Source organism: Taeniopygia guttata, chromosome W (genome assembly GCF_048771995.1).
Source record: "Taeniopygia guttata chromosome W, bTaeGut7.mat, whole genome shotgun sequence".
Lineage (NCBI taxonomy): Eukaryota > Metazoa > Chordata > Aves > Passeriformes > Estrildidae > Taeniopygia > Taeniopygia guttata.
The window spans coordinates 27,650,715-27,676,828 of record NC_133064.1 but is presented as its reverse complement, the minus strand read 5'-3'; the positions used below and the strand labels follow the sequence as shown (position 1 = coordinate 27,676,828).

Sequence of the window (26,114 nt, the reverse complement as noted above, 5' to 3'; positions counted from 1 at the left end):
AGCTGGAGGTGGTAATAAGAATGGACTAAAACCACAGCCAAGAAATGCGCACGCTGTAAAAAGGCAGACCTGAGGAGGAGCCATGCTAAACAGTTCTTGGAACATGTAAACTAGTTTGAGGAAAAGTTTAAATATGCATATTTATTTATGAATATACAGTAGGCTGATGCAATAGAAAAGGTATGTAAAGGGTATCTCCGAAATAGCAGGTGTGCTCTTGGTGGAATGCCAAGCACCCGGTCATTAAACTTTGCTTTATTTTTGAATCCTATTGTCCTTTATTAAACTTTTAAATTTTGCCAGGTGAGTGAACCTCATTTTTCACAAGAGTAACACAGAACTTTCATTTTTCATTCACTTAAAACAATCACATTTTGAAAATGTTTGAAAGAAAATGTCCAAAGTTCATGCCCATGCTCCTCAAAGTTTTAAACATAGCATCTTACAGTTAGGAGAACACTGTTTATCTTTTTATTTGTAAACCAAAGTTTGAAATACCTTACATTATACTTTAATTTTTATAAAGAAACACAATTCAAGAACTGAAAGAACAATGTGCCACTAAAAGTTAAGGACTATATTTTTAAAATTTTTATTTTAAAGAGGTTCTATAGCTATGATGAACTTAAGTTACATTTTCAAGTCAACTACCTAAGCATTTAAATTATTTAAAATTAAATGCAAAATTGGAAGTCCAGTCACAGATGAGGCTGTAGAGTAATGTTCAAGATAGAAGAGGCCTACCTATGGCAGACACAACTGAACACTCACAAGTTAACTCAGTCTGACCCAGCCATGAATCCTGCAGATCTGAGTGACACTGCTGCTTGGGTCAGTTTGATCTACTTAATATAAACTCTCTCTTTCTAAGAGGAATATTAATGAAAGCTTTCAGTTAAGCAATAAAACCTTTCTAATTCGCAACAACAAAAAAATTACATGCTTGCTCTGTTTTAGGCACTTTTAAGATCATAGTTTATTTGCTGTAGGTAAAAAGCTAGTATACAGACTAAGGGATCTCCTAAATTTCAACTCTCAAGTTATACACCATCTAGTATTCTTACTCTGAATATTAAACAAAAAAAGTTTCTAGACACCTGTAAGCCCCACCATAAATCCTCATTGTTATGAGGAAAAAAATACATAGATTGATGCATATTTTTTTCAATGCATATTTGCACTGTGAAACAAATGGGAGATAACAAGCAGTGGCAAAAAGACAATTCATTTTATAAAGACAGAGTCTTATAATTTTACAGTAGTGTGCTAATTAGTATAATTTTATATGAAAAAAAATAACAGATAGCACAGCATCCCATTACAGAAATTGTAATAATCTGAACTGCAGTCATTACTTGCTAACCATTTAAATGCAACACCTACTAGAACTAACTATTTGTTTTAAAGTGTAAAATAGATTGAGAGTTTTGCTGATGGCAAATCAGGGGCACCAGGTGTAAAACTTGCAAAATACTAAGATGGTGCAGTATTTAATTTACAATTTGAACTATATATACAATATAATGGAATGCATCCCATCCCAAAATGGGCTTATGTAAAAACTGGACCTTTCAAGTCCAGCTTTATGACTCAGATATCATTTTAATGTAAACATAAGTATGCAAGAGACTTTAATGAAAAGTAAAATTTATGGGGCATTTCACAGGAACTATTGAAAAAGCTGCTTAATGGCATTTTTGCTGTTAATTTTGTTAGATATAATTGAAAAAACATCTGTATATAAAATGTCCTGACAGATACTTCAACATGAAGCTTTGGTGATTTTAAAAGGCCCTTCTTCAATCTGTTAGGAGTTGTACAGCAGAAGCACTGATGCATGCACACATCTGTGTCAGCTGAGACTAGTGATCCAACTGTATGCACATTTCCTTCTTGAGGTATTTTCCATGTTAAACCACTTCAGTAACAGTAAGATGAAAAATAGACTAAACAAAGTATTTCAGATAACTCAAAACTGAATAGGAATTAGAATGCCAATATGCCAGTAAAATTTTTTTAGTTGTTTTTAAATGGGATGGTCTCTTGTACCAGCAGAATCCTGTATACAGATAGAGAAGGAGGGAATTCACCACATAATTTCTATTAAACAAGAGTTGGTTCATCATGTGAGAAGGTACAAATTACAGAAAGCATGAATAGCCAAAAAAAGAGAAACAACTGGTTTACATGAAAAAAGAGAGAACACTTTGGTCTCAATGCAGTTATTTTGTGAAAGCTGCTACAACAGCCCATAGAACCTCATTCATGTTGGCTTTCATGCATTCAACCTCAGGGTCTAAATCTAGAAGCTGCCGCACTCTCTTTGTGGCTAAATCATACTGCTCATCCAGAAGGGGGGAAAAAGCATTCTCCAGAACATCTGAGGCATGGGCTAAATAAACAAGTGCTAGTAAGCGCTTCTCCATGCGGTGAGGGTCGTTTACCCATTTGTCAAGAACTGCTTCTTGAACCTTCTTAATGAGGCGCTGCTTGATATTGTTGTTGGTGAGAGGGTGTGTAGTCATGTCAAAAAGAAGGAAGTTTTGTTTTTCTGTGGTCAGTACACCTTTTTCCACTAGATTTTTCGCTAACCGTTCACGGACATTACGCAATTGATAATGCAACTTCAATGGATTCCATGTTTCACCTAAACAAAAAAAAAAAAAAAAAAAAAAAAGAAAAAAGCAAAAAGCCAAGAGTCAAGAAGAGTCAAGCAAAGTTTAAACTGTACTATTACAGTTATTCTCTCCCCCGCCCGCTGCAGAATGAGCTCTCAAATTAATATAGCTTAATTACGCTAAGATATTGTACCCATGTAAGTATTTAAAGTTTGGACAAAATACTACTAAGTCATGTGTCCTGGGTTGTAAGATATGTGTGTATTCTATTTCCTATCTGTTAGAGGTGGGGCAGTTGTCTTCTGTTAATTGCGAAGTTTACTTTATCTCTTCCACAACCAATCCTCCTTCTGGGGAGATATTGTCTGTTAATGGGCCATTGAGTCTCACTGCATGACTGATAAAATTATATCATCCCATTGTGAGATGCTGAGCCAAGGTGGAGGAGCCAAGCACTCCTACCAGGATATAATCTGAGATTTGGAACATCAGAAGGAGCCTTTCCCCACTGGATTCCCATAGGAGCAGCTTTCTTCTCCATTGGATTTCCAGAGGAAGACCAGACCCATTTACACCACCACTGGATCTTCAGAGGAAAACTACACCCTTCTACAGGATCACTGCTTCAACAGAACTACACCTGTCACTCCAGGAGGACTGCAGCCACCATTCAATCAGGCTGCTACCAACACCCTGACCAACAGGGTGTCAGGTCACATTCTGAGTCTGTCAGTGGTTTTCTTTTTTTGTATTATTGCATTTGTATTGTTAATTTTTCTAGTAAAGAACTGGTATTCCTATTCCCATATCTTTGCCTGAGAGCCCCTTAATTTAAAAATTATAATAATTTGGAGGGGGGAGGTTTACATTTCCAGTTTCAAGGAAGGCTCCTGCCTTCCTTAGCAGACACCTGTCTTTTCAAACCAAGACACCATGTCTTGATTAGGGATATGATAAATAACCAGTCCTGTACTGAAGGGAAAGAAAAAACCCCACAAACCCCCAAAACAAACCACCAAACAAAACACCACACACAGCTATGAAGAATGAGTTAAAAAAAAAATAAGCATCTCCTCCAATTGTGTCCATTTGTCTACTTCCAGGGTTTTATCAATTCAGAAGCTGGAATTCTTTCTGCTACAGGGATAAGCAACACCTGCACTATATGTCCTATTCCCTTCTCTATTTTTTCATGTTTACATTCTTTTCTCCCTTTCTGCTCCCACTGGATGAAACAGTAACATGCACTGTGTGAGTGTAGGTGTGTGCATTACACACAGGCATATGTTGGGCACAGATTTTGATGTTTCAAAAAAAATTTTCTCTAATGTTTTTCTTTGTAAAGGCAGGAGAACTGGGCACTTAAATGTGTGTGCTTAGAGAATGGAATTTTAAAATCACAAAATCAGCACCAACAACTCCTGAGAAAGCTAAGGTTTCCAGATGAAAAATTGTTTGCACCTGGTGGGTTAATACAATGCTTATTCTTCAAAACCCACTGGTCTATGGAACCGCACAATGTTTATTCTGTAGGAAGAAAAACTGGAAAGCAACCAGCCCAGTTGTGCCATTTTTTACCAGCTCACAAGGTGGTCAGGTATGATTTTGCGGTCGCCGATCACCAGGGATCACCAAAGAGACTCCCAGGAGAGAAGAATGTATGCATAATGGGGAGGGAACATATGTTAATGATTTTAGGCAAATGGTTATCATATGTGTGTTTATTCTAGGAAAATCAATGAATACGTATGTAAAATATAGTATATAAACAGGAACTTTTTCTGTACTCAGCATGCACAATTTTTAGAGGAAATATTCCCTTGTGCATCCAGCCAAATAAAGAATGCCTGCTTCTTAATGCTACATTGGTGTTAAGGACTCCAAATGACCTACTCTTGGATTTCAACTGATCCGAGGGATCGCAGGACCTCCAGCTGGCACTGAAAGATTGTTGGGGATAACATGCAATCCCTGGACCAAAGGAAATCAGAGCAAGATCCCTGGCAAGAAAAAGGCATTCTTTACTTTAAAGGTGTTAACCTGCGCATAAGGTGCAGCAAAAGCTTCACAGGGTTAAATTTAAAGGTACCTAAGGTGGAAACAGGGAATGCTCCTTCTAGAAGCTGCTAAATACTAATTGGTTTGGAATAGCACATGGTTTAAATGGGGAATGGATCATCGAGAGAAGAAGGGGCATTCTGGAAAAATTCCCCCTAGGATGCATCTTAAAACAGTGGGGAAAATTGTGGGAGCACCTGTCTTGGTTTGAAAGACAGGTGCCTGCCAAGGAAGGCAGGACCCTCCCTTGGAATGGAAAATATGACCCTCTTCACTCCAAATTATTTTAATTTTGAAATGAAGGGGCTTTCAGGCAAAGTTATGAAAAAAGAAAGAACAGTTCTTTACCATTCTTTACTAGTATGTATAAGAAGGCAAACAAAAACAACAATGGCAGCAACAACAAACAAAACCAGAAACCCATTAACAGCCTTGTCTTGGCCACCAAGCACCTTCCCCTCTGGTGTAGTTCTGGTCACAGCTGGCAGAGGCGCTGGTGGCTCCCCAGCCAGGCAGGGGGGTGCGCTGATTCTCCCACGGCTGCAGTGGGGGGCTGTGGCTCGAGTTTGGCCATCTCTCACACGTGGATGGTAATGAACAAAAGAGCCTTCCTGGTTCCCATGGCAATAGTGGGACACTATCTAAGTACTGATATTGAAATGTTAATTAGCTAATTGCTCTGTTTGTTTTCTCTAAACGGCCTGGAGATCAACACCCCCCCCCCCCCCCACGCTGCCATTCTAAGACAGATGCAAATAGAAAAACCCATGGAACCATGGGAGCATGTTTTCGGGGATAAGGACACCCCTAAATGGAAAACTAAACACAGTAGAGGGGGCTGGACAGATGCGCTGGCTGAGGAAGAGGAAAACACATCCCCTGATCGACGTTTGACCTGTCACCATCACCTACAGAAGACTAGACTGGAATGGGCTGTGGGAAGCAAAAACGAAGAAGCAAGATTTTCCTGGTGTTACCAGGAGGAAAGGAGAGAGGACAGTTTGCTGATCAGGATTTCAGCAACAAACTGCACACCTCTTCACCCTTCAGCTACCAGTGTGCCAATGAAAACTTCAGCAACAGACTCTGCATGCCTTCTCCCCCTTCGGCTGCCTGGAAAAAGCAACAACGGTGGGGGCGAGCTCCATGTCGAGCCCCCTGCCCAGCTAATCTTTTTAATAAAGAGATGAATATTAATAAAGGCATAAGCCCCGTTCATTTCATGGACAATGGTGGGCGTGCCAGCAGAAGGGATGGGAAAGGGGCTTCCTTTACAAATACACAGGGGCAGCCGACCCCAGCAGGCAGGGGGTGAAAGGCTATAGCGTAGCAAAAAACCCGGAGCAGTGGCAGAGAAATGGCAGGGGCTAGGCAGCGGAACCCTGGTTCCTGAACACGACAGGGAGAGGCTCCTCAGGATTTCTCAGTGGCGCTGGCTGGTCTGTGGGTCCGGGCTGAGCGGAGGGGGCTAGCCTCCAGCAGAAAACGAGGGTGTTCTTGGGTGCTGGCACGGCACGCACTGGCTCTGGGCTTCCCAAGAGCAGAGCAGCAGAGAAGTAAGCCGTCAAGCCCTGTCACAGTGACAAAGCAAAGGAAACAAAAAGAAACAGGCAAAACCCATGGAAGCAGCAGTATCCCCGGTCAGAGATACCAGCCGCATGGCCAGTTGAACAGCCTGCCCAGAAAGAAGTGGCTGCTCCTCACCCCACCCTCATCTCTCTCCTGAACCCCTGGCTTGGCTCCCCACTCATCTCGATACTCCCAGAACCAGGGAGGATGGGGGTGGGGGGAGGGAGGGGGCAGCAGCCACCCCGGAAACAAGAAAAAAAAAGAACAAACCCCCCCAAAATGGTATGGGATAATAAACCATACCTAAGACAGGATCCCTCACTCAGAAACAATTGGCTGAGTATTGTAATAGTTGGTAGCTGAAGTATACTTTGACATTTTGTATTGTAATAATTGGTGACTGAAGTACACTTTGGCAATTTGTAAAGAAGAGGAACATCAGAAAAGGTCAGGGGAAATCAGACAGGAAACCAAAACCTGGCTTTTCAAACCACCAAGCTCATGACCTTAAGAAAAGATGAAGAACTTCCCTGAAGGGGATTGAGGGAATCATCCTCAGCTGAGCCTCTAGTTACATTGTTGCTGGGGAATGAAAATGTAAATCCTTAAATTGATACAGAAGCAGCTTATTCAGTACTGAATACATGCAGAGGAAAATTTAACTTGGAACCTGTAAGTGTTGTGAGTGTGACACAGGGGAAAGAGAACAGTCCTTTTATACAACCATTTCTATTTAAATTAAGAAAATGGTGGGGAACGCACCAATTCTTGTATAAGCCTGAATGTTCAATCCCCTTGTTGGGGAGAGATTTATTAGGAAAATTGAATGCTCAAATAACTTTCCAGGATGGGGAAATACAAATTCAAATACCCAAATCGAAAGCCATTGAGGCAAAGATTTTTGTGGGAGGGGGTCCCGGGGATAGTCCACCTGGGATGCCCTGGGAGACCACTTCTGTATAATTTTCCCGCCTCTCCCGATGTCAACCATTTATCCCTGTTCATGTCCATCATTGTTTGAGCTATCCCTTTGTTCTAGAATATTCCTTGGTTTTTATGCCTTCATTGGTCCCCTATTGTTAGCCACCCCTTCCCCCCTGTCCCCATCAGTTCTCACCCTGTCGGTCATCCCTACTCCTCCCCTGTACCTGTCCATTATTGGCTGATATGTACCCTGACCCTCCGATCCCGTTGCCATTATATACCTTATCCTGCCCTCAGGGCTGGGCGCTCAGAGCCCGCTCCCTTCCTGAGAGGTTGTCTCCCTGCACCTCCGACTTTGCTTTCCCTCAATAAAAGCATCTGGAAACTACAGCAGCCTGAGCATCATCCCACCTCGGTGGAAGCCTCCCTATAGCTATCCAGCTCCAGCAGACCGTACCCTCTGTGGCGTTCCCGGTGGGACACAGGTCCCGGATGCCACAGATTTTTATGTTACAGGAATTAAATGAGGTGGAAGAAATCCCAGAGGAGGTAGAGAATGCTCTAACTCCACTGGTATGGGCAACTGAGATGCCTGGATGATCAAATGTGGTGAAACCGGTGAGGATTACTCTCAAACCTGAAGCCAGACCGGTAATGCAAAAACAATATCCTATTAAGTAGGAGGCAAGGAAAAAGTTGGAGAAGCTTATAGAAAAATTTTTAGAATATGGGTTATGGAAGGAGTGTGAATCAGAATATAATACATCAATATTACAAGTTAAAAAGCAAAATGGGGTATATTGATTTGGTGAGGGCCATTAATAAAATAGTACCTGATAGTCATCCAGTAGCAGTTAATCCATACATACTCTTGACAGCTGAAAGGGGAATACAAATAGTTCACAGTGCTCAATTTTAAGGATGCCTTTTTCTATAGTAACTCTTGACCCAGATAGTTAGAAATTATTTGCTTTTGAGTGGGAGAATTCAAACACTGGATGGAAGATGCAACTAACATGGACTATGCTACTCCAGGGATTCAAAAGAGCCTCACTATATTTGGCAATCACTTGGCAAAAGAAATTGGAAAGGTAGAAAATCTGGACAGAACTTGACTATAATGTGTAGATGATATTCTGCCAGCAACCAAGACTGAAAGGAAGTGCCTGGATGCTATTGTAAGCCTGTTAAATTTCTTGGGATAATCTGGATAGAGGGTGTCAAAGCAAATGGCAAAAATAAGCAAAGAAGCAGTAATATATCTTGGTTTTGAGACCTTGCAGGGAAAAAGCATCTTGGGAAGCAGCTGAAAAGAACCCATTTGCCACACTCTGGAGTCAAGAACTATAAGAGTTCTACAAGCTTTCTGAGGTATGGCCAGATGGTGTCAGCTATGGATAGCCAATTATGGGGTACTGGTGAAACCCTTGTATGATCCTGCACCAAAAAATACTTGGTATGGACTCTTGATAGTCAGAGGGCCTTTAAAGCCCTAAAAAGAGCCTTAATGGCAATCCCTGCACTGGGACTCCCAGACTGAATCAAACCATTTGAGTTATTTGTGCATGAAAGGATGCACCTGGCACTAGGGGTACTGGAAGAGCATTTGATGTAATGGAAGCGGCCTGTGAGGTACTTTTCCCAACAACTGAAAAATGCAAGTAAAGGATGTCCCAGATACTTGAGAGAAGTGGTATCTGCAGAGCTTTGAATCCAGGAGGCACAAAAGCTGAAATGAGCCCCACATGGTAACAACTGGTTTGGAACAAAAAGGATAACATTGGATATCGCCAGCAGGATGCTGAAATACCAAGTTGCCCTGTTGGAGCAATACAATGTTGAGCTTAAGGTAACCACAACTTTGAACCCATCCATGTTTCTTCAGGCTTCAGAAGAAGCCCAGAGACCTTTGTGCCAAGACTGCCTGGTAATCATTGAACAAGTGTGTTCTGGCAGACCATATCTTAAGAGCGATCCCATCCATTACCTGGAACTGGACCTGTACACTGGTGGGAGTAGCATGGTACAAAATGGAAGATATACAACTGGGTAAGCAGTGGGAATCTCAACCCAGGTAACAGAAGCCCAGAATTTACCTTTTAACAAATCCACACAAAAAACAGAATTAATGACCTTACACTGAGTGCTAGAAATCACAGAAGGAAGAATGATAAACATATGGACCAATTTAAAATATGTTTTTGGAATAATACATGCACATGGAGCCATATGGAAAGAAAGGGGATTGTTATCAGCACAGAGGTCTACTGAATACAAAGAAGAAACTAGTCAACTACTACAGAGTGTGCAGAAGCCAAATAAGTGGCCCTGATGCACTTGTAAAGCCCATCAGTTTGGAGACTCCCCATTTAATACAGGGAATAGATTAGCTAACAAAACAGCTAAAGAGGTTACTGAACAAAGTATCCTTGCACTAATACCTAGCAAAAAGTTAAATGTCCTGGAACAAAAACCAAATTATAGTACTCAGCACAGGCAATTAGCCCCATCATTAGAAGCTACAGAAAAACCCAGCAGATGATTGGTGACCTCATGTGGACAGGTAATTGTACCTCCACAATTAATGTATGAGATAACAGAACTGAAACATCAAGAAACACATTAGGAAATAAAGAATATGGTAACTAGTTTACCAAGGAATATAATAAGCACAAAAATGACAGAAATTAATAGATCCGTTATTGAAAAATATGGGATTTGTTTGCAAAATAATTCCAAGAAAGGACGAAGGCTGCCTCCGGGGCTAGTAAAACAGGGGATTATTGGCAAATTGATTTTGCAGAACTGCCCAGGCAGAATGGGGACTGGTACATTTTGGTATTGGTAGATACTTTTTATGGATGGCCAAAAGCTTTCCCATGTTGCACCAACAAGGCAAGGGGTGTCTCAAAAGTTTTGCTGAAATCAATATTTAATACCACTGGGACTAACTCTTTTAAGTCTTAAAAGGCACATCGTTATCAACAGATCATTGGGACTAGACTTGCATGTACATCCTTTCCAACCATAAGATATGGTGTGCGTCAGAACCTGGAATTTTTGACCAATCCAGGAGAAGTGGAAGGGACCATATCAAGTCCTCTTGGTAACCTACTGTGGTGGGGCATTCTCCCTCCCCCTCCTCCTTTCCAGGCTGCAGTGTGATCTGAGAAATGCTTGTTACGCTTTGGCTTGAAAACAGGACCTGGGCTCAGCTCTTTCTGAGCTCATGAGAAATACTGTCTGCTCCCAGGAATTGCTAACAAGCTCCTGTTTTCCTTATGACCAGCCTTGGAAAATATTCTTCATGCCTGAATAGCATAACATTCTGTCTTGGGATGGTTTCCTATTCCCTGACCATCTGCTCTATGCACCAAAATTGTTGCTGTAGCTTTAAGGTGGGTCCAGGGGAGGGGAGAGCCTTGGGGCTCTTAGGCTCTGATGCCACTGGGACCACATGGAGTAAATGGATTGCCCTCATCACACAGTGTGCCCGTATTGGAAACCCGAACTGCTCTGGGATTTTGGAAATAATTACAAATTTGCCTGAAGGTGAAAACTTTGGTCTGACTGATGAAGACGAGCAGGAACAGGCGACACGGGCTGAGGAAGCACCACTGTACAACCAACTGCCACAAAAAGAAACACACTGAGATCTTTTCACTGACGGTTCCTTTCACATCGTAGGGATGAATCAGAAGTGGAAAGCAGCTGTATGGAGCCCCACACAGCAGGTTGCAGAAGCTACTGAAGGAGAAGGTGGATTGAGCCAACTTGCTGAACTCAAAGCAGTCCAGTTGGCCCTGGACATTGCTGAAAGAGAGAAGCAGCCTAAACTCTACCTCTACACTAACTCAGGGGTGGTAGCCAATGCTCTGTGGAGGTGGCTGTGAAGCTGGAAAAAGGCCAATTGTCAGTGTAGAGGAAAACCAATCTGGGCTGCTGAAGAGTGGAAGGACATCACTGCCTGGGTAGATAAGCTACCTGTGAAGGTCTGTCATGTGGATGCCCATGTGTTGCCGTGCGAGATCGGCTCCGGGCAGACGCCTGTGGGCACGGTGGGGAGGGAAGGAGACGGTGGCCGCTTTCCCCTCATCTCTGCGAGGCTCAGTTCGCACGGGAACAGACGAAATGACGACACGGGGCTCGGGTGCAAACACGTGTTTATTGTGGGAGCGTGTTCCCCGAGACCCCGGGGGACCGAGCGGGGCTTGGTTATACTCCGTGCCAGGGGGCGGGGGGGGGGGGGGGACCTGAGCCGCGGCCAATGGGACGGGAGGTAGAGGACAGGGGCAGGGGCAGGGAAACCCCAGGGACCGCAACGGGAAAGCCGGGGGGGGGGGGCAAGGGGGGGGCAGGGACAGCCCGCGTGGTGAGGGGAAAGGCGGGGGGGGGGGGCGGGGGACAGGGACCGGACCGCATGGTGAGAGGGAGAGATAAGGGAACAAAGGATCGGGACAAGGGACCGCGGGGGGGAAGGGGGAGTGAGGGGGGGAAGAAGAGAAAATTACAAATCCTACACCCATGTCCCCAAAAGTCAGGCTAATGAGGAGCACCAAAACAATGAGAAGGTAGATCAGGCTGAAAAAATAGATGTGTCACAGATAGGTTTCTATTGGCAACACAAGGGAGAGTTGTTCCTAGCTCAATGGGCCCATGATGCCTCAGGCCATCAGAGCAGAGATGCCACCTATAAGTGGGCATGAGACCAAGGGGTGGATTTGACCATGGACAGTATCTCCCAGGTTATCCATGATTGTGAGATGCGTGCTGCAATCAAGCAAGCCAAGCTGGTGAAACCCCTGTGGTATGAGGGAAGGTGGTCCAAATATAAGTATGGGGAGGCCTGGCAGATTACATCACACTGCTCCAAACCTGCCAAGGCAAGCGTTACATGCTCACAACAGTAGAATCCACCACTGGATGGTTGGAGACCTACCCTGTGCCTCATGCTACTGCCCAGAACACCATCTTGGGCCTTGAAAAGCAAGTCCTTTGGAGGCATGGTACCCCTGAGAGAATTGAGTCCGACAAGGGGACTCATTTAAAGAACAGTCTTATCAAAACCTGGGCTAGGGAACATGGCATTGAGTGGGTGTACCATATTCCTTATCATGCATCAGCTGCTGGGAAAGTTGAGTGGTGCAACCGACTACTAAAAATCACCTTGGAGGCATTGGGCAGGGGGACTTTCAGAAACTGAGAGATGCATTTAGCAAAGGTCACCTGGTTGGCTCCACTAACTGAGCAGGCCCTGCCCAATCCAATCCCCTGCATACAGCAGATGGAGACAAGGTTCCAGTGGTACATGTCAGAGGTTTGTTAGGGAAGAATGTTTGGATCAATTCTGCCTCAAGTAAAGACAAACCCATCCGTGAGGTTTTCTTTGCTCAGGGACCTTGTTGCACTTGGTGGGTAATGCAGAGGGACAGGGAAACACATTGTGTACCTCAGGGGGATTTGATTTTGAGTGAGAACAGTTTGTAATGTTGGAATGCCTATGTACCACTGCTTGCTGAATGTCACTGCCACTATTTGTATATAGTTATATGGATATATGTATAGATGTATGTGTTTAGAGTTTAAGTGTATTAATTTGGGCATTAAGCAGATGATATGTAATAAGGGGTGGAATGTCTTGGGGTGGTCTGCTCTATGCTCAGAAATGGTTGCTATAGCTTTAAGGCGGGTCCAGGGGAGGAAGAAGCCTTGGGGGTCTCAGGTGGGCTTTTTTCAAAGCCTCACTCTCAGGCATCTGTGGTGCCATGTGGCACTAGCTTAGGTAAGAAGGTTTTTTCCCTTTCCCTGGCCTTGGAGACTGCAATGGCAATCCTTTGGCAGTTTTTTTTTTCCTTGAACTGTTCAGTTTGGTTTTGATCCGAGATCAGAGAGAACAATCAACAGGAGATTAATCAGGTGGGGACTGGTGGGACAGTGAGGGGCCGCTCTGGCCAGGCCCCAGACCTCGGAACAGCCGAACCAACAAGAGAAAGGACACCAAATCCACCAGCTTCATCTGCTGTGAAGAGGGCACCCACACCAGAGATTCACCAGGTTCTCACCTGTTTTGCCCGAGCTGCTGTGTGAACCTTTTGGGGTTTTGTCCTTCCCTGAGACTGGAGTTGGTGCCATTTTTTTCTCCCCACCATGTGGCCAGCCATTGTGGGTTTTCTTCTTCCCTGGCATTTTGGGGTTTCTTTGTTCTGGTGTGTGGGGGGTTAAGTTCTGAAAATTCAATATCTAGCATTTATTCATCTTTTTTTCCTGTGCCGTGTGGGCCCTCTGTCAATAAATGGTTGGTTTTTCCACTTTCATCCACTAATTTTTTTTTTTTTAATTGGTGGAAAACTGACTGCTGGAACCCTTTTCTTTAGAGGAAACACTCGTTCCCAGAGTGTTTTTCTCCTAAATTTGTCTTTAAACCAAGACACATTTCTGTTCTCACACTTTTAAAGAAAACGACGACTCAAACTGTGGCCAGGATAAAACATTGTTACAACTAAGGCCCACTGTCTTGCAACCCTAGAAACAGCGGTCCAAAAGAAGACCCTTTGAGCTCTCCTGGAATGCAGCAGGCTCTGACCAGCAACCTCCCTGTGAGTAGGACGCCTCTCAGAGCCAGAAAACCTTCAGGTTTGCTATACTTGGAGGACCACTGAAACACAATGTATCCTGGGCCAATATCCTCACTTTTTGAGGCCAGATCCTTCACCCATCAGGAGATGCAAAAAGATCCAAAGTGAGTATTTCACTGACCTCTGAGGGGAATTTTTCACAGGTACCTTCCTTGCACTGACTGTTTCTGCCTGGGTGCATGCCCCTGCACTTATGCTATAGCAAAGCTGAGAAAAATACTGCTTTCTTAAATATTTAAGTACCTCAGATATCCAAGTAAGTTAGGCCTGTCAGTAAGGTTAAGTTTAGTTATAAACTTACTTAAATGCTGTTAAGTGTTGTTCTTTTGCTAAGTTGTTAAGCAACTTATAAACTAAGTGTTGCTAAGTGTTCTGCTGAGTTGCTAAGTATAACTTTGAAGTTATAAGTTAGGTTAACTGCTGTTAAGCGCTATTCCTCTGTTAGATTGTTACGGTTACGCTATAAAGTAAGTTAGGTATAAGTTAAGTGTTTCTCCTATGTTAAATTGTTAGGCTTAAGGTGTAAGTTAACTAAAAGTACTGCTAAGTTTGACTGTTGTTAAGCTTTTAGGTCATGTTCCTTTTTATCCTTGCCCGTACTCTTTTGACACACACAGCCCCCCACACGCACACATACACACACAGCCCCCTAGATAGTTCTCAGATAATTTCTGGTTTGATTGCCTAGATTTTGTTTGGTTTTGTTGTTGTTTGTTTTCCCTTGTTGTGCCTTAGCTGTCCTGTAAGTAATAGAGTCAATCTTGCCAATGAACTTATCCTGCTTTGTTGCTTAATATTAAATCTGACTTTTGCTCATACCCTTGCTAGTGATTTTTTAAGCAATTACAAACTCTCATCCATAACACCTACTCAAGGTAGAAAGATTCAAGCACTGGGTTCATCACACATGGGTAAAGAAATCACATGTTGTGAACTGGTGGATAATCCTTTATGCATGAAAATATGAAGGAAACAAGATTAAGTAACACTGGGAAGTTTTCTATTTTATTTCTCATGGGAGGAATTTTTATTACTTGGTTTTTGCTTAGAGTTTTGTAACAGGTTGATTACCAATACCAACCTCTGCAGAAAATCCAGTTCTGTGGAGTGTCTTAGTCAGCAATCTGACAAAAATATGGGAACACGTGGGAAGGAAATAGTACCCATGCCAATTGGACAGGGATAGAAGGAGAATAAAATGGACACATAAGAATGATACTCTTGAGAATTGCAATATCTCAAATTTGGATCTGAAAATAATTTCAGGAACTATTTATCGTCTGACACATTGCACTAATACACCTTGAGGATGTCAAATACCAGAAGTATGGAATAGACTTCAAACAGGACAATGGAATATATCCAGCCAGTTCAGTGGTGTCTAGACTGGGAAGTGAGCCCGGGCCTCCCAGAGGACCCCTTACAGGTAGGTATAAAATACCCTGATTTAATAAGATCAAGGCAAAAGGATCCAAGGACAAAAGAAAAGTGGAATTGCACTCAAATATACACTCATACTAGTAGGAATCCTGAGGTACAGCAGCTCATGACTGTGGCCCAGGGTCTAAGGTTGGGATGTGTTTTTAGAAATTATTCTACCTTTCTTAATGATACCTGGTCTCACCTAACAAACAACGAGACTTGGATAGATATAGACTGTCAGCAGGACACAGTGAAATCATTATGACCCACAGTATGGGTAGGAAGTAATGGAATTTGGACCACACATTTGTCCATGGGAGAATCAAAAGTGCAATGGACACTGAGAGTATTAACATTATGTCCCTTGTGGAAGGAGTCACCCTTGGGAACCTGACTATGGAGGAAAGTTAAATGCGATGAAACTTGGAAACATCCCAGTATGGGAACTATAGTGGGATGGATTTTAGAATCCATGTTTACTCTGTGGAAACCCAGGGCACTGGGAATATTTCTCTGTCTGCTCTAGGGGAGCACTGACTTTGACCCTCACTCATGGAGAAAACTTCCAAAGCCTCAAGGTAAACTAGAAACCATGAAAGTGTGAAATAGATTGTAGAGATTGTAAAGACTAGTATAGTGTGTCACAAGGGTTTTAGGATTTTTAGTATGTTATAGATGGATACAAGATGGAGGGTACAGGGTGTTGTCTCAAGTTCCTTTCTTTTTTCTTCTTCTTCCTTCTTCTTGGGTTTAGGTGGTATCTTGTAATTGGGTAGAAAAATCCGCATTGCAGGTCTTTAGGGGTCAGTTACTGGGTTAGAAAGAGAAATAATCTAGGTGTCACTTCTTAATTGGGTAGCTTAGTTTAGTTTTTTATTAGACTTAAAAGTTCTTGTAACAAGAGATTGTTAGCCATTTTTTGTGCTGTTTTTCATGCCCGCAGAATCTGGTGGAGACAGTGTGATGAAGTTTTGATAAGATAACAATAAACAGAAGCTGAAGACTGAAAAAGTCCAATGCGTCTCTCGTACCTGATACAGAACTGCTCCAGGAGGGTCTCCCCTGCCAGGGGAGCCCCCAGGGAGTTGGCCAACTTGGGGCCAGCAAACTCACATTACTCCTCAAATATCTACCTTTAGGAACAGACTAGCCATACAAATTTTGACTCTACAAATGGAAACATTACTGACTGCAACTCAATTTGGGTTGCAGCAGGACATTCCACTACCACAGGAGGGTTTATCTGTTCTGCCTGTCAGCTGGTGGGATAGCTCAGGGCATCTTCCCCCTCACATGAATTTGCTAATTGGTGAGACAATGCAATCAGGAGATCTGTCTGCTAGTGAGTTTTTTCTGGTGCCAAGAAGGTGGCATTCCCTGTTGACAATACATATCTTGCCTTGAGAGTAAGATTGAAGGAAGATAAGCTTGAATTTCTGACTGACAGACACTTCACTTTACAAACTATAAAAGCTACACAAAACTTTCACAAAGCAGACGTCTTCTGCACATTCCCTGGAAGTGTGGGGCTTTTCCCTGAAGCTGGGACACCTACGTCGAGGCTTCTTTTCCGGAGGTTGAATGAAAGGACTCTATGTGTGCCCCATCATCAATTGGTGGTAAGTTACATTGACTCCTAATCTTTACTATTTCTTTGCTAGCTGTAATATAGGTACTCTTATGTTGTGCACTGTTTTATGTAATCTACTAGTAGTTCTTTGTTTTTAACCTGTGTAGTAAGTAACTCTGTTTAAGGCCTTTTGTCTGTTAATCTGCTGTCTATTCAATAAATAACTCATTTTTTAATACACCTGATCAGCCATTCTTGAGAACTTGTAAGCCAGAGTGATTTAGGTGCAGGTCACCTGAGTAAAGCTGCTGCCAAAAATCTGAACCAAAGGCAGGGCTGGTCTAAGGGCTCTCACTTGATCTATAACAAGGGTTTACTGAAATAAAGGAACAATTGCAAGACTGGCTTTGGACCTATTGCTGTTACATGAACATGGAATATGTGGTTATGTGAATTTAAACAATACTTCTTGTGTGTACATTCTAAATGCAACTGCTAAATTGGATTATCAGATAGAGAGGATAAAATTGGTTGCTGTGGATGTGACAGCCTGGTCAGAGAACAAGAAAATGAGATCAGTTTTCTCACAGCAGACTTGTGAGACTTTTTACGGCGTTGTAGAGAAACTATGATAACTTGTTAGTATAAACAACCTCCAGATGGTGTTTTCCTACTCTGTTTTCCTGTTCTTCTCAAGGACTTTTTGTGAGAAAGATGTTTTTGTTAATTAGCCAATCAAGTAGAATGTGTCAAAGCTGTCTATAAAAGAGGAGAGTTTTTCGTATTGAAGTGGCTGCTGTGCAAACCAGCCTTCTGGTCAATCTCTGTCATTTCTTGCTCAACGGCGACAGGTTGATGCATCTTGCAGAGAATTAAGGGCAGGATTAGAAAGTAAATGGTTGAATAAAATATTTAAAGACTCAGATTTTCTCTGGTTGGTTGACCTCATTCTTGCAAAGTATAATTGTGATCACAGTAATAATTGTGATTAGGATACTTGTTTTAAGCTGCATAAAAACTGATTGCTAATGCAACACAAGGAACTGATATGATGTTTGTAAAAAACCAAACTGAGGCTTATGAAGGCTTGAAGGGAAGATTAGCTTCACAAGCCTCAAAGGGGGGGGGGAATGCTGCCAAACAAATAATTGTTTGCACCTGGAGGGCTAATACCATGCTTATTCGTCAAAACCCAGTGTCCTATTGTAACAGGACCTTTCACCCCTGATACAGCAAAAGTTTATCTGTTTTCCCCCCATGGCTCAGTCAAACCAGAATAGCTTGCCTTATGGTGAATTATCTTGGCTGAATGTCGTGGTTTGACAAAGAAAAAGAATTTTTCTCGGAAGGAAGAGGTCAATTTGGATATTGACCAATTGAAGGTGGACACGCCTCTGAGAACACAGAGGGGTTAAAAGCAGAATTCCCAAGAGAACTCGCTCTCTTTGGTTCCGGTCAGGGTGCAGTGCAGACTCTCCCCTGCCCGGCCGTGGCTGGGTGGGGGAGAGGAAAAGCCATGTGGCCGTCGGAGGTAGGCCGAAGAGTGGAGGGACTGGAACTGGGCCTGGACCCTTACAGATGGAAGGGTGGAGAAATCTAAGATGTCTCTGTTTCCCCTCCAGACTCTCTCTCTCTCTCGAGTTAGACAGCAGTGGTTTTGTCAGCAGTTGACCGCAGGGAAAGAGAAGAGCGGGGGGGGGCACAAGGTGCCCAGCTGCCTGTGGGAGTTGGAGCCTGGGCAGTGAGCCATCCTTGGGAGTCGGGACTTTTAACCCTTCCTTGAGAAATGAAAGCTTTGTGAAATTTTACTCCTCCTCAGTTTGAAAAAGAGGAAGAGACAGCTTGGACCCTGGGATGTTAGAAGGAGAAATTCTAGGTGGGAGGAGATGATGGAGTGGCTTTTGGCTGGACTTTTTCTTGGTAGCCACAGACTGAACTGATCTTCTCCTCCAAAGACAGACTGTATTTTAGGAGGATGCTGGTGAGCCAAAGAGACCATGCTTCAGCTGGGAAAAGACAGAAGTGGAGCGAACAGAGAAAAGTTAGAGAGGTTTGTGGTGGTGCCCCCTGTCTTCAGAGAAGAAGAAGAGAAGAAGATCTCTGTTCCTGAGACCCTCGGCCCCAGGGGAAAATGGGGGGGAACTGTGGTCCCAAAAATGAAAAGCTGAACTGTTGTTTTTTTCCCCTCTTGGCAGGGCATCCTTGAAAGGAAAAATCCTAAGAGCAGTCTGTCCATCCATGCATTGGTGGTGAGAGCACTGTGCATGGAAAGGAGAGGGCCACCATGGCAAACTTTTTCTCCGGGCGGTACCATGTGTGACATGGAAACACATGATGTGGCAGCTGTGTTTCTTGGGGGTCTGCGGCACAGGAGAGGCTCCTCTCTCCCTCGATGGACTGAGTATTGATTGACTGGAGGGTGGAAACCTGATTGGGGTCCATATTGTGTCTCGCTGTGGTTTGTTGGAGTTGGGTGGTGGGAGGAGGAATGCTTTGGAAGGTTTTCATTTTGAATTTTGTGTGGGTTTTTTCCTTCTTTTTCCTTTTATAGTAGTATAGTAGTAGTAGCTTAATAAAGTTTTTTTTTTTCCCCTCTTATTAAGCTTGGGCCTGCTTTGCTCTGTTCTCGATCGCATTTCACAGCATTCAATTGAGAGATTGCATTTTCATGGGGGCACTGGCATTGTGCCAGTGTCAAACCATGACACTGAAAAACATCTTTAGCCAGCAATAAACATCCTGCCCTGAATTCAGGGCAAAGGATAAGCAAAGATTTGTGACTGACAGACACAGCACATTTACAAACTATAAAAGATCACTATAATTTTCATAAAATTAGAAATCTCTTGCACACACTCTGAGTGTGTGGGGAGTTCTCCTGAAAGTTGAGACGTCAGCCTCGAGTTACTCTTCTGGAAGCTGAGTGAAAGGAGACTTCTGTACATAACTATAATTCGTTGGTAAGTCATTGGCTCCTAATGTATGTTATTTCTTTGCTAGCTATAACATAGGTACCTTTATTATTGTGCACTTGTATTATGAATCTACTAGTAGTGTTTCTTTTGTTTTATACTGTGTAGTAAGTAGTCTGGGTAAAGTCTTATGTTTGTTGATCTTGTGTCTATTCAATAAATAATCCATTTTGTAATAGACCTAATTGGCCATTTTTAAGAACTTGCAAATGAGAGACATTTGGGGTGCAGGCTGCCTCAAACAGAGCTACTGCCAGAAATCTGAGACAAAGGAAGGACTTGTCTAAGCTCTCCTGTCTCCATTCATAACACCTATGGAACCTCACAGTGCTTATTCTGTAGGAAGAAGAACTGGAAAGCAACTGATGCCTAAAGATTTTTAGCTTTCTATATATTTTTTCATCTATTTGTAGCTTTGTAGACTGCTAATACATGGTTGTAGCTTCTAGCATTTTTCCTACCCTTTTCCGCTACATTTTAGAACAATAAGGTAACCTTCTAACACAATCCTGAAATACTGTTTAGTCTTATTTTCAAGAAGAGAACCTACAACAAGGACATTTTGTTTTCCAACCAGAATCTGAGAAGACACAGCAAGAAATGGGGCAAAGAAGCCTCTGGACCAATTCCAATGCAGCAGTACCCGGAGGAAAATTACTTAGCCAAATGCTCTTCTAATTGGACAGTATTTGATAGGTATACTAATCAACTAACCTTATAAAAATTGAAGAAATAACATATCACACGTGCTTATCACCAAATTGTGCACCTTGAAGGCTTTCGATTAAAGATTTGCTTTTATATTATAATTTTAACACTGTTTGGAAAAGATCTGTCTTTCATTCCAGGCAACAGTTTTGGCACCACCAGACAAGACCTCTGGGATCCTATGAAGCGTCTCTGAATTGAGTTACATTCTGCTAGAAGCTCTTCTGCCAGCACCTTTTAGGAGTTTCCTGTGGCAATCTAAAAGGCTCTGTGAGTCTCGATCCCACACAGAAGCAGAAAGTAATATAAAAGTAATTTTTTTTTTTTAATTGTGCTAGCAATTTTTCTTTTTTCCAGAAATAGACATGTTTTGGGGACTTGAATGTGACCTTTTTGTGCGATCCATTTGTTTGTGGTCTTAGGAGGTCATTTGTTTGTTCAGTCTTTGAAGGTTCGCCCCAGCACAGGGACGGGGCCTGGAGGCCCCACTTGAGGCTCCTAGGGGCTTTTCTTCCCTTTGCACTTTTGCCCAGGGAACTGCAGGTTAACCCCAGCTCAGCTCGGCTTGTGGAAAAGGAGGGAGGGAGTTGGGGCGCTGAACCATGCTTGGTTCTGAGGCAAGAGTTTTATAGTGCAGCAAGAAATACCCGGCTCTAGTGGTGGTGCCCAGCACTAGCCACCAGCATCACAACCTCGGGTATGCCGGTCCTACTCCCGACTCAGGGAAGTGGAGATTTTTCCTCTCTTTTTTTCCTTCACCTTCTCCAGTCAGAATTTAACCTGGTTTGGTGCAGTTTTTCGTAATCCACGCTGTGCAGTTTTGGTCTCCTTGTTGAGTGTAGGCAGACATTCCTCCCCGCAGTGGCTCAGGTGACCTGCAGTGAGCCACATAGCAGCCACCATCTTGGTTTTGTGGAAAGAGGTGGGGAGGAGGAGGGTGCTCTGGACCAGTGCTTCCTAGACTGCAGTAGCCTGCTCATGCTGATTCAAGCAGATGGTGCACAGAGTTAGGAATTTGACTTGACACCTCAAGGTAGTGGGTTCAACTCATGCTCTTGGAAGTGTTATTTTTCTTTTCTTTCCCCTGCCTAAAATAGAATATGGGGTGTGAGCTTTCAAAAGAGGAAAAATTCCTGATAATTCTGCCTTAGGTTTGGCATTACGACATTAGGGGGCATTGACTGGCTCTAAGACATCTCTTGAAAGCCAAGAATTAATTAGGCTGTCTATGCAGCCTTGGCCTTTACATAATTTGGAGGAAGGAAAGGCTTGGCCATGATATGGAACCCCAGAAAATATTATGGTATCTCAACTTCTGTCTATTCTCCACCATGAAAAAAGATGATGGGAAATTTTGTATTCAGAATTATTTTTATTCCTTATAAACTGCCCAGACCAGTGAAAATGTTATGAATCAAATTAAACTCTGGTGGAGCAGCAGCCTGTTATGGTTTTGAAAGGAAAGAAAGAGAATGAGGAGAAACAGTGTAAAGAGCCCCTAGAGAGCAAAATCTGTGTCAGAGATCCAGAGATATTAGACTAAGGTTTATTGATAGTTCTGAGTTTGAGGGGACTGGGGAATCAGGGACCCGCGAGAGTGGCTCCCAGCGCACCGCCACCTCTGTTGAAGACACGACCCATCCCTTTGCAGCCACTGCTGCCACCGCCACTGCCTCAACCTGCTCCTTTGCAGTTGCCGCTGCTTCCTTTGCAGCCTTTGCCAGATGGAGCTGCCCTTCTGCACAAACATGGTCATAGCCCAACCCACCTCCTGCCTCTGTGACCCTTCTATGATGCCCACATAGAAGTTGGGGATGTGGGTCCCGAGAGTGCTACTGGGGTGACTTGTGTGGGCACTGCCATTTTTGGGTGGAGGTGAGGTTGTCAGCAGAGCTCCATACCCCCCCCTACTGCCAGGGGTGTCTCTGGCCTCGGCTCTGCTACCTTTGTTACAATCCTGGCCACCGCTGCCATTGGTGGTGACCTCCCCAGCCCCACCTGAGCTGCCCACGGTAGCCCCACTGCCTTTGCTACTGCTGCAGGGAGGGGCTAGGAGCAGGGACCAGCCCACCCCAGAGGATGGCTTACTTCTCGTAGGCAGTGCGGCTGTGACTGTCATGGTGGGCGGTGCTGATGTATCCTCTGCCAGTAAGGGTGGGGGCGGGCCCTTGCGCTGCCAACGGTCCAGGGTGGGGATGTCAAGAACCTGGCTCCTGCAGTGGGAGGAGCCATCCCAGCTGCTTCCCTCTTCCCTCCTGTCTATGCTGCTCAGGTTGAGGGCAGCAGTCTGTGCCACAGCAATGAGGCGGTGGGCAGGAACCTGGCTTTCCCCTGTCTGCCCCTTGCCTCTCCCCCACTTACACAGACCAGGATGGGGGAGTGGGACCCAGTTTTGCACCAACAGTTTCGTCAGCTTCCTATGCATACCCTGGTGCTTCCGGGGTGGCACTGGGTGGAACCCTGCTCCTACCTGGTGGGGGTAGCTCCGATTCGGCAGGTGGGGAAATGTGATAAACACATATAGTTTTGGCTTTTGCAATATTTAAGTGGATGCTATGTGCCGTACATTTTAATATAATGTTAACTTTTGCAGAAGTAGCTATAGTTGTGAAATAATAACTAATGCTTTTATTTTTGTAGATAACTGGCAATAATTAAAATAACTCAGACATATTTGTGAAGTAGCCGATGTTGATTTAAAGTACTTGAGGTTAACTTACAATAACTGAAATAGCTAAACTGTCTACATGGTCACATAACATTTGAGGAACGGGCGTGACGAGGACCCCTGCTACTGACACTTTGACCATCAATAACTGCCACCTGCTGAAACCACAGAACAGGGGGCCATTGTAGGGGGTGACACACAACCCTCAAAGCCACACCCAAGGTTACTGCACATGCTCTAAAAAGGCAGATTAGAGGAGGGACTATGCTAAAAAGTTCCTGGAACATGTAAACAAGTTCAAAGATAGGTTTGAATATGTATGATCATTTATTAATATATATTTGACCGATGCAATAGAAAGGGCATATAAGCAGAGTTGGTATGGTTAGCCAGTGTGTCTCTGGCTACGGCTGCGCACCCAGTGCTGTTACTTTTGCTTTACTGACTTTGTCCCCTATTGTCCTTAATTAAATTAAAAAAAAATTTAACTGAGGGGTAGGCTCCATTTCTCACAACTGGGTGATCATCAGGGATGGACAGCTCATCTCTATGATCCTGGGGGATTCTGAGAGGGAGGCGCGTCCTGCTGAGTTTGGTGGCTCGCTCAGCTTCTTCTGGCGTCATCAGCAATCACAGGCTGACATCCCGTGGACAAGAAGGGACTCAAAACAAAAGAAAGGAAAAAAGGCTCCCTAAGGAACCATGGCAACAGGCCCACAATTCTTGTGCACGAAGACCTGGACAGGAAAAACTTTGTAAGTATCTGTACTCAGGGGATAAGGTACTGTTCTGGTTTGAAAGAAAAACCAGTAAGAGACTTCAAGTCAGAAAAACCATTTATTAGGAAAACGGAAAAAGAAAACAAACTACATGCAATAATACAAAAGAAAAACCACTGACAGAATCAGAATACAACCTGACACCCTTTTGGTCAGGATGTTGGTAGCAGTCCAAATTGGAATGGCTGCAGTCCTCCTGGAGTGGCAGATGTGGTTCTGTCAGAGCAGTGATACTGTAGAAGGGTGTAGTCTTCCTTTGAAGATCCAGTGGAAAAAACCCAGCTGTTCCTCTTGGGAATCCAGCAGAAAAGGCTGAATCTGGTTTCCCAAAAACTCAGATTATATCCAGTTAGGAATGCTTGGCTCCTCCCTCTGGGCAGAGCATCTCACAGTGGGATGCTGTAACTTTTATCCGTCATGCAGTGACATTCAATAGGCCATTAACAGCAGATGTCTCCCCAGAGGGAGGATTGGTTTGTGGAAGAGATAAAGAAAACTGCCCAATTAACAGAAGATAACTGCCACACCTCTAACAGATGGCAAATAGAATACATCTTGCCTTGCAATCCAGAACAGGTATGGGGGATTGACTGGAGTGTGTGTGTGAGACACAGACTGGACAGACTGCATCTGCAAAGCCAGTGCAGAGTCCTTCTAGCTGCAGTTCCATTGTCTCTGCGAGGAGACCAGCCAGGAAAGAGACGAAGCAAAAGGTAGAGTGAGCAATCCCCAGGGGTAACTGGGACTGGGTCCCAGGGAGAGGTTGGACCCCAGGAAAGGGAGCAAAGGATTTCCTAGGCAATCCACTAGGAAATAGGGGATGAGAGTTAACGTCTCCAGTCCCAAAAGGGGTGTCAGATTGAGGGTTGGGATCTGTGGTGGTTAAGAGGAAAATTCATTAGGGATCCTGTACGCAAGAGCATCTGGGGTTGGCCAACAACATTTGAGGTTTTATTGATACGACTTTCTGCTCAGCTGCCAGATCTGGGGAAAAACAGATCTCTAGATAGCTACCCTAAGAGTTTTGGAGTTCTGCTGTCCTTTAGTACACGGAAGAGGCAGAAAGAGATCATATGCCCCAAATTAAAGCATTTTATGTGATAAGTAATACCTGTGGGTGAATATTAACAAGACATTTGAAAATAAAAATATCTTATTATTGGGTTGTCACTTTGTCATGGTAATAGAATGAGTGAGAGTGAGTGAAATGTGTCATAGACACAAAGTGAGAGATTATGAGTGAATGAGTATGCGTTATATCAATTGTTGATTGGAAGGAGGTGGATTGTATTTCTGGAGAGGAAAGATTTTCTGTGCTTAGTGTGAGAAACAACTGTGAGGAGTGAGTGGTGTCCAAGCTGCTGGAGGAGTGAGTTAGAGCAAAGAAATAGGGCTCACGGACAAGCAGGTCAGGTCCCAGGAACATGGAACAAGGAATAAGTAAGTCAAGTCTGAGGAAAAAGGGGACCAGAAAGGTGCTGGCGGATATACCCCAGGATAGTCCACTGGGAATAAAGTTAGATAACTGGGATAGCAATCCATGTACAAAAGGAAAAGATAAAGTCAAAATTATTCACTATTGTATGACAGAGTGGACAAAAAACGAAATAATATCCTATCATCTCTATTGGCCTAGGTATAGGTCTTTTGAGGGTTGGATTTGTCAAGCTTTAAACATTTGTAAATGCAAAAGAATCTTTCGATCCTGAGGAAAGTGAATATGCCTCCTGCTGGACGGGTGAAATTTGGCCCCTGGGAGTAAACATTTTTAAGGTATCAGGAACCTCAGAGACAGAGCAAGCAGAGAAAAAGAAGGAAAAGAGGTGGGAACTATTGGAGGCATTTCCCCCCCTCCCCATATACTTTCCCTCCGGTGGCTCCTGCCCCCCCCAACGATCCCTGCCCTCCCGGCAACTCCTGCTGCTCCACTGCTCCCCCCCCCCCCCTTTCAATGGAGGACCCTGTCACAACAGTAAGGGAAGTTCAGCAAGATCTTGAGGTCTGCTCAATAATTCCTCCCCTGCCACCACTCCATGGCAAGTGAAAAAAGTCCTTCCTAAGGTTGTGATGACTGAGGAACAGAATGGCTGGTCTGATCAAGAAATCAGCTTATTTCCTTTAAGGGAAGTACCTATGGGAGGGGCTCAAGGGGGGATAGGATTTGTGAATGCTCCTTTGACCTCTTCAGAAA

The 26,114-nt window shown here is 43.7% G+C and overlaps 1 protein-coding gene across 3 annotated transcripts in view; it reads right to left on the bottom strand.

Annotated features, from left to right (window-relative positions):
- The window catches only part of LOC116806866 (Golgi phosphoprotein 3), a 170,650-nt gene that overhangs the window by 32,764 nt on the left and 111,772 nt on the right, over window positions 1-26,114 (bottom strand). Inside the window, exon 4 of one of the 3 annotated variants that reach the window (XM_032744648.3) lies at window positions 115-2,647. The exons of the other annotated variants lie outside the window; for them this stretch is intronic. Within the exon in view, the coding sequence (XP_032600539.1) occupies window positions 2,223-2,647 (425 nt within the window). The 3' untranslated portion in view covers window positions 115-2,222. Of the gene's footprint in view, window positions 1-114; window positions 2,648-26,114 lie in introns of those variants that run through there. 3 annotated transcript variants of the gene reach the window in all.